Raw genomic sequence first — 9,259 nt, 5'->3', positions numbered from 1 at the left:
ACTGATACACCAGGCAGGCTTAGTCAAACGCAGAACTGCCTGAATCCAAGCACGAAGACTAATGGTTGATGAGTAGAACCAGATGTGTAAATCTTGGTTTACTCTTTCTGGGTGAGATTGAGTAGAAGCTACTTGTCTAAATGTCGTCCTTTCCATCAGCTGGGCCCGGACTGAAACAAAATGGAGGTGGACGAACGGCCCACATTCAGCACCGTGCGGCCTCTGTGATTAGCGATGGCCGGGTTTCTGTGAGGACTTCTGCTCACCCGGGGGGGTGTGGGGGTGAACGTGACGGGGAATAGAGATGGATCATGAGGGCCTCGCACCCTGTCAGAGTGCCCCCGTGTTCCCCCATGGTGGATTACGATTTCACCCAACCGTTGGAGCGTTGGAGGGCAAAGGTCGAAGGGCAACCCTCGCTGTTGTCGAAGCAGAGGTCGCGGGCGATGCCCCACTGAGCTGGTTTTCGGGATGATTGCTGATTCTGATTCACCGTGAGTTTTCTACACCCCACCTCCGGCATTCTGCGGCATATGTCAAGCAATAATCGGGATTGAGCGATGATATCCAATTCACCCATCATTACCTAACCGCTTAGTCCTGGTCAGGGTCACTAGGGGGCTGGGCCTATCCCAGCATGCACTGGGCGAGAGGCAGGAATACACCCTGGACAGGTCACCAATCCATCACAGGGCAGACACACACATTTTTACTCCTACGGGCAATTTAGACTCTCCCGTTAGCCGAGAATGCATGTTTTTGAACATGTGATGTCCATGTGGCAGGAGGTACAGCACTGCCCCCATGTATCAATCCAATTTTTATAGCACTTTTTTTTTTACAGAAGACAACAAACACCAGACCTGAACCCCTAAAATAGCAAGCATGTGAGGTAAGGAACTCTCTAGCGGTGAGGACAAACTCCCCAGTGGGACGATATCTCATGTTAGGCCCATCTCTGTACAGCAGGGGTGTCAAACTCCAGTCCTGGAGGGCCACAGTGTAGTGGGTATTTGTGGTTCTTTTCAGTCAGCAGCCAATTAAGGCTTTGAGAACAAGGTGTGTCGACTCTTTAGCCAATGAAAGACTTTGAAATTCATCTCTCGTGCTGAAACACACCAAAAAACCAGCAGACACTGCGGCCCTCCAGGACTACAGTTTGACACTCCTGCTGTACAGCATACAAGGCGATAAAAATTAATAATAATAAAAAAATGTCAGCGCATCATATTCAGCATCTTCTGGAATGTTGTGGATCATTGACAGGGAAGGGTGAAAGAAGAAGGGGGGGGGGGCCCAGGGAGGGTTGGAGAGAGAGAGAGAGAGAGAGAGAGTGAAAGAGAGAATGTGAGAGAGAGAGAGAGTGAAAGAGAGAGTGTGAGAGAGAGACAGAGAGAGAGAGAGAGAGGGAGAGAGAGGGAGAGAGAGGCAGAGAGAGAGAGAGAGAGAGAGGAGAGAGAGCGGGAGAGAGAGCGTGAGAGAGAGAGGAGAGAGAGGAGAGAGTGGGAGAGAGAGTTGAGAGAGAGAGAGAGAGAGAGAGAGAGAGAGAGAGAGTGTGAGAGAGAGAGGACAGAGAGAGAGAGAGAGGGAGGGAGAGAGAGAGAGAGAGAGAGAGAGAGAGGGAGAGAGAGAGAGAGAAAAGAGAAAGAGAGAGGGGGGGCCTGGTTTTTCAGACGAGCCACGTGTGGCCCTGCGTCAGCCTGAGTGAAATTTAATTGCGGCCCGCCTCACCGTCAGCCTGGCCCGGGGCTATAACGGCTCCATTATGCTCAGAGTCTGACAACCTCCCGTTGCGATTACCCACTGACCTTGGCCAACAGCCTTTCAAAACACTTGAGCCTCGCTACGCGGCGGCCATCTTAAGACCGAAACAGGAGGAAAACCGCAATAACTCAAACATATCAAATTAGCTCAGAGAGACAAAGGTACAGAAAGTGCCTAATGCTTGTCAACTGGGGTGGTACCCTATAGGGACCTGAAATTGTACCACCTAGCCAGCAATATATAATTAATTTGTACATTTTTTTGCTTGGAAAACCCAAAGAGAACATTACTATACTTTCAGGGTACATTTTGGGAATTGATCCTTGAAGAACAAAAATGTACCTCCACTGTCACCTTATTTCTGAGAGTGTTGACAAGTGAACTTTTCTTACATCATCGGCAAATCTTGAAATGAGTCAAACTGTCTTACCTCATTGGCAATATCTTTTTAGTATTTAGCATCAAAGTACAATATACATATATCATTTTAAGTCTCAATATCAAAGAACCGCCATACAGAGGAAAACCAGGTCTGTTCAGAAGTGGATGCCTGTGGCCCCAAGAAGAACTACTCTTCATTGGAACCAGAACAAAACTCCCACCGAGGAAGAGCATGGCAAGAGAGTGGGAGAGGGAGAGAGCGAGAAAGCAAAGGAGAGAGAGTTAGAGAGAGAGAGTAGGAGAGGGAGAGAGAGTTAGAGAGAGTTAGAGAAAGAGAAAGATGGGGGAGAGTGAGTGAGAGATAGAGATAGAGAGTTAGAGAGAGAGGAGGAGAGGGGGAGAATGAGTGAGAGAGAGAGAGAGACAGACAGAGAGTTAGAGAGACAGAGTGAGAGAGAGGGGGAGAGGGAGAGAGGGGGGAAAGAGAGAGAAGAGAAGGAGAGAGAGGGGGGAGAGGGAGAGAGAGGGGAGAGAGAGAGAGATCAAAGACGCTGAGCATTACAGGGGACATAGCAGCAGGCATTAGGAGACTCTCTCTCTCTGTCTGCGTTTCCACAGATAAAGGTGGGTCTGGGAGGGGGAGTGCACTGTTTACACTCAGGACCTAAGGAGCACTTCTGAGGGTGTTACGGGGGCGTTACGGGGGCGTCATGGCCTCCCAGAGAGGACTTCTTTTTCACACCGAGAGCGAGTCGGCGGCAGGTTGTTAAAAAGACGCGGGTGAGATATCCACCCAGCTGTTTTTCAGATTTAATTTGATTTGAAGTGTGAAAAAAAAAAAAAAAAAAACGTACTGGCATGAAGCAGCTCGACCTGCTCAGTCTGCTGGCTCAACAGAGCTCTGGTGTGAGGGGAAACGAGAGACTCCCGGCACATCACAGTCACATGCACCGCAACGGGGGCCGCTGACCGCCATTCATCACATCCTATCTCACACACACGCCTGGCAGGCAAGGTCAGGTGAGCGGTGTGAAAAATCCTTTGTTTTTTTTATGTCAAATTCAAATGAACAAATCCAATTCAATTTAGACAAATTTAGACAAGTAAGCTTCTACTCAATCTCACCCAGAAAGAGTAAACCAAAGATTTACACATCTGGTTCTACTCGTCAAAAAACTCATGTCATTACTCAAACAGCAGTGCGTTGCCCGCTTTTGAGAGGGGATTGCCATGAGGTTGCGTAAATCGTAAAGCGAGCCATTGAAGGCACAAGGCTTGGAGATGCTGCTTTAATGTGCGTGGGAATCAAAGCGTTTTAGAGGATTGTCTTTGGTATGCATTCTGCGGCATCAGGACTCTGTTTCCCTGTTAAAAGGACAGAAAGACGACTACACAGATCATCACACCAGACACCGCAGGCAGTGTGTTCCCCTCTCCTCCTGTAGGCCTGGCAGTCTGAGAGGAGGACACCCAGAAGAGCTTGGGGTGAGGTGAGAACCACGCACTGTCTGGTGCCCTGCATTCACACGCCTGCGTCGTCCACTGCACCTCAACCGGGAAGGAATGCGTGTTTGCCTTCCTGTATTCCCGCCTGTTTCCGAGAAATTATAGAATAAAATCCTGGCCAGCTGTTCCCTTGGAACAGCGTCCGATGTGCTCATTCTACAGAGTGGGAGGCAGTGGTGTGGTGGTTAGGGGAGTGGCTGGAATCCAAAATCCAATTCCTATGTCAGACAGACATACACCAGCAAAATTATCCAGCTGTAGAATTGGATGACGATGTAAGCCACTTTGGATAAAGTATCTGCTATATCTGATAGTAAATTAATTGTTGGAAAAGTGATTGACTACTTTTGTCAGGGCAGCCTATAGGCTTGTGGCTAAGGTAAATGACTGGGACCTGGAAGGCTTACTCATTGCCATTGTAAGTCCAGTGAGCTGCTGGGCCCTTGAGCAAAGCCCTTAGCCCCACATTGCTCCAGGGGGGATTGTCCCTGGCTTAGTCTAATCATCTGTAAGTCACTTAGGAAAAAAGCATCAGCAAAATAACTAATGTAGTGTAATGTAATGTGATGCAAAGTGACAGCTGAAGTGATCTAAATGAGATGACATGGTCCCTGGCTATCGATGGCGGGCGGGCGGGACTCACATCCACCGCTGCTGTTGGTGGGCACCACCAGGAGCTCGGAGCGGGAGTTCTTCACGATGTCCTGCCAGTGGATGGTGTCGGCGTGGCACAGGAACTTGTTCTGGTCCACGTACACGCCTCCGTTCAGGATCTCTGTGGGGAGAGGGACACGGGAGAGGACGAAGCTGAGTCTCTGAAACGCTCACACAGAGAAACCCAGAAACTGAGTCTGTCTCAACGGGTATTCCAGCCCTTATTCTGACTTCAAATCTGCGGTGCTTTTGCTTTTTTTAAATATGACAACAACGATCGGTAATGAGACAGTTTTTCTTCTTTAAAGATGCGTCAATCATAAGCCGATACGAAATGAAATTTCACTTGTCAAGCAAAAAGTGACTTCTAAAGTTAATACTTTTACTTGACAGAAAAAAAAGGAGATTTGAAGTCTCATGACAAGACGGACAGAGTAAATGTTCATGTCAGGACAGACGTTTTCCAGTGTATGGTTTCCTCCTTCAAACCAAAGACACGTCGGTTAGGCTACGAGGGGATGGGGGTGGAGGGGGTTGGGGGGTCATTAACGGGGCGCAGCTGTAAAAGAGCACTCGTGTTCAGTCGCCCTACCCTGCGTAAATAAAGGTGAATAAATAAAAACAAACAGGGCGCACAGAGAGATTTTACTGCTGGGCCTCCCAGGGCCTGTAGCCTGCTCCAGGGCCGTCGTCAGAGAGCGTCTTTACCCCAGCGACGCGTTTAAAGCCTCGGCTCGATTCATTCCCACCGTCACCCAGTCCCCGCGACCGCGCCAGATCTCAGGCCGTTAATTGCGGAGTTGCAGGTTTCGCTCCCAGCAGGGGCACAGCAGCCGCGCCATGCAGCTCGCCGCGTACACTGAACTTTCCTCGGTAAATATCCAACGAGCGCGTACGAGCGCGTCGGGCGTCGAGCGAGAACCGTGCGGCTGTAAAGAGGGCCGGAGAGTCTGCTAGTCTGCGCGTAATCTGGGACCCAGGCCCAGACAGTGTGGGCTCTCAAAGCCAGACGCTAACAGGGCTGCCGCTGCCAGTGTCTCCATACTTCAGACACAAAGGGCTACACAACGGAAGGTCGAGAGGAAATTATTTACCAAGTGCTGGCTTGAACTTGACCCACAGTTTACACAGAGAGGGACATCATTGGCCGTCAGACGAACGAGGTCAGACAACAACCACCTCCTTATGGTTCTGATTTATAACAATACTCTGTTATTGTTTTTTTTTTTTTTTTTTTAGGATTGCAGAAACACATGCCAGACGTAAACAGAAAATAATACTAGTTGTAATTAAATTCTCCAATATAAAAATCCTCCTAGTTTCAAAAATCCACCACGCCGATACTGGCCATAACAACCCTGACAACTGTGTAATTTTATACTTCAGCTCAGAGAGGATGATAATATGAGTCACTATAGCCCATGGGATCATGGGATTTGGGGGAAATCAATCTCGTCTGCCGTCGGAGTGCCGTGTTTCCTCCAGGAAGAGTCTGACACAACGACCTACCGGCCCTCCCAGATTCCCCGAAAGCTTTGCCAAATTTAATCCCGCCTGTCGTGAAAAATAAGGGCTTATCGCAGATTACCCACAATTACAAGTGCTGGATATTCCTCTCTGCCGAGCAGCAGATTACCAGCATAAGGCCCAAATGGATGGAGACCTCACTACCAGCTGGAGAACTCTACTGATAGACCCAGGGTGGCGTGATTAAATTGTGCTCGGCGGATGATTGGAGATCTTGTCAGTGTGTCTTTGTTCAATCGCGGGGGACAGTGAGACCTGACTGAATAAAGTAATTTCATATTAATTTCACATTGACCGTGTCGTTCCTTAAAACCCACACCCTGAGCCGGCTAGAGGAGGGTGGGCTCTCTCTTTCTGGATCCTCCAAGGTTTCTTCTGACCTGTCATCAGGGAATTTTTTCTCCTTGCTTAGGGGTGCTCTTGCAGGGGCCATGGTTTTCTGTGAAATGTGTTGTAATATTACAGTTGTAATATAAATTTGTAATATTAGGCTATGGGCTTTGGAAGGCTTTGCCCCGGGTGTAGGGTTCATGCAGGCTCACTGGTGACGGTCAGAAAACTGTAAACCTGAGCCCAAACGTCCGGGTCAGGAGGGGGCGTGGAGCGATCGCTCATCGACGAATCCGATCGGGCGGATTCTAAAGTAACCTTACCTTTGAAAGAGATTGATAAAATAAACACAGGCGTGATAGGCCAGCTTGTACAACGGCAGCACCACTACCGACACCACTGGAGTGGAAATATGCGAGAGGAAGTATCGGATGTGACACGCGTGGTTTCTTAAGTGAGAAACGGAGGTGAAACTGCCAGAAAGACAGAGAGAGAGAGAGTTGGATTACGTTAGCCTTGTCGTTTTTTGGCGTGACCCCCCGCGTCGTGACTAGATCCTCAAACCTGTCACGGTCTGGACAGTGGCGCTGTCCCCCGCAGCGAAAGCGCGGGGACCAAACGCCCTCCATCACGCTGAGGGACGGGCGCGGCGTCCCGGGAAGCGATCGGAGGAGACGCTCCCGCGCTCCTGCACGAGACGGACGAGCGTGCGCCTCGTTCCCCTTCCCTCCGCGGCGGGGTGAAGACGCAGCGTTCGTTAAACCGGCCCGCTTCCCGTCTTCCCCGGGCGCGCGGCGTGAAGCGTGGACGCCCGATCACGGGCGGGGGGGGGCCGGGGCGTCGGCCGGGACGCTCAAAGAGCGGGGCGGCGGGCGGCACAACGCCGCTTCGGAGACGGCCGTTTACATTAATTTGCGAACGCGCGTGTCGGGAGACCTATGATTAGGTTTAGCGGCGGAGATTACTCACGGTGACTGAACTGCCGAGACTCCACGAAGAAGGATGGCTGCTCTGCTGCATCCCGCGTCTTCACAAGACTGAGAGGCCGAACGCTCGCTTTTCTAAACCGGGAGTGATTACCGCTGCTCTCCCCGACGCGCCCGTGATTAACCTGTCTCCTCCGCGCTCGGTGAGACCGATGTCCTCAGCGGTCCCTCTCCTACTTTATGAGACGTAAACGTGCTGTTTAAACCTGAAGGGTTCAGTTCAGGCTAGGTGCTTATAGATATTAACGAGCATTCCTCGGGTTATTTACCAAAAATATATATCATATATATGGGTGGAGCCGCCAAACAATCCATACCTGCCCACTCATGAATGAGTAATACTGCATGTGAAGGAGTGGCATAAACCTTTATCAGGGACAGATGGACATATATATGAGTATTAGTTTTCCATGGCTGCCTTGTCTCCCCAAATTCTCAAATTCTGGGGGGAAAAGAGAGGGCGAGTGCAGAGGTCACATAGGGGACCGATAACAGTGCAACACCACTGAGAGGGCTAGCGCAGGCACCACATGGGGGACCGATAACAGTGCAACACCACTGAGAGGGCTAGTGCAGGGACCGATAACAGTGCAACACCACTGAGAGGGCTAGTGCAGGGACCACACGGGGGACCAATAACAGTGCGACACCACCAAGAGGGCTAGCGCAGGGACCACACAGGGGACCGATAACAGTGCAACACCACCGAGAGGGCTAGTGCAGGCACCACACGGGGGGACCGATAACAGTGCAGCACCACTGAGAGGGCTTGCGCAGGGACCACATGGGGGACCGATTACAGTGCAACACTACTGAGAGGGCTAGCGCAGGCACCACACGGGGAGACCGATAACAGTGCGACACCACTGAGAGGGCTAGCGCAGGGACCACACGGGGGACCGATAACAGTGCAACACCACTGAGAGGGCTAGCGCAGGGACCACACGGGGGGACCGATAACAGTGCGACACCACTGAGAGGGCTAGCGCAGGGACCACACGGGGGACCGATAACAGTGCAACACCACTGAGAGGGCTAGCGCAGGCACCACACGGGGGGACCGATAACAGTGCAGCACCACTGAGAGGGCTTGTGCAGGGAACACATGGGGGACTGATAACAGTGCAACGCCACTGAGAGGGCTAGTGCAGGGAACACACAGGGGACCGATAACGGTGCAACACCACTGAGAGGGCTAGCGCAGGGACCACACGGGGGGACCGATAACAGTGCAACACCACCGAGAGGGCTAGCGCAGGGACCACACGGGGGGACCGATAACAGTGCAACACCACTGAGAGGGCTAGTGCAGGGACCGATAACAGTGCAACACCACTGAGAGGGCTAGTGAAGGGACCGATAACAGTGCAACACCACTGAGAGGGCTAGCGCAGGCACCACACGGGGGGACCGATAACAGTGCAACACCACTGAGAGGGCTTGTGCAGGCACCACACGGGGGGGGCGATAACAGTGCGACACCACTGAGAGGGCTAGCGCAGGCACCACACGGGGGGACCGATAACAGTGCGACACCACCGAGAGGGCTAGCGCAGGGACCACACGGGGGGACCGATAACAGTGCGACACCACCGAGACTCACTCAGTACATGCAGGCCAATGGCAGCACTACGCGATCATGACGTCACGGGCCGATTTTGCGAGGCGCAATTTTGTGCCGAGCCGAACGAGCGATTTCCCGTGATTGCGGAGCCGCCGCCCGGCGAGGATGTGAAATCACGGCGCTCACGCTCGGCGGAGTGAGGAGACGCCGGGGTCTGGAGACGGCGGCCCGGCCTCACGGACGGCGGGAGGAAAAGAGGAAAAGAGCAAAAGAGCCCGGGGCTGTTTGCAGCCCAGACGACACTCAGACAGCGAGCAGCCCTGAGCGGGCGCTAACAGCCTCCTGTTAAAAGCCTCGCTTTAAGGTGCGAACAACTGCTCGGTGACCAGCGACAGCGGAAAGTGCCTTTCAGTGGCAATGATCCCCACACCCCCCCCGCCCTCCACCACCACCACCACCACCACCACCGCGCCACCTTTTATCAAGATGGTAAAATCATTATGCCCACGATGCTTTCATGCTTTCATCGGTTTGCTGTTAGTGCTTT

At 52.0% G+C, this 9,259-nt stretch overlaps 1 protein-coding gene across 1 annotated transcript in view; it reads right to left on the bottom strand.

Moving 5' to 3' along the window:
- LOC133123135 (receptor tyrosine-protein kinase erbB-4-like) overlaps positions 1-9,259 on the bottom strand; it is a 403,692-nt gene that overhangs the window by 131,807 nt on the left and 262,626 nt on the right. The window contains exon 4 of the mRNA XM_061233434.1: positions 4,295-4,426. Coding sequence (XP_061089418.1) covers positions 4,295-4,426 — 132 coding nt within the window. The remainder of the gene's footprint in view (positions 1-4,294; positions 4,427-9,259) is intronic.

The sequence above is a fragment of the Conger conger genome, chromosome 3, assembly GCF_963514075.1.
Source record: "Conger conger chromosome 3, fConCon1.1, whole genome shotgun sequence".
Taxonomy (NCBI): domain Eukaryota; kingdom Metazoa; phylum Chordata; class Actinopteri; order Anguilliformes; family Congridae; genus Conger; species Conger conger.
The sequence above is the reverse complement of the archived record's forward strand: the minus strand, read 5'-3'. Positions and strand labels throughout refer to the sequence as shown.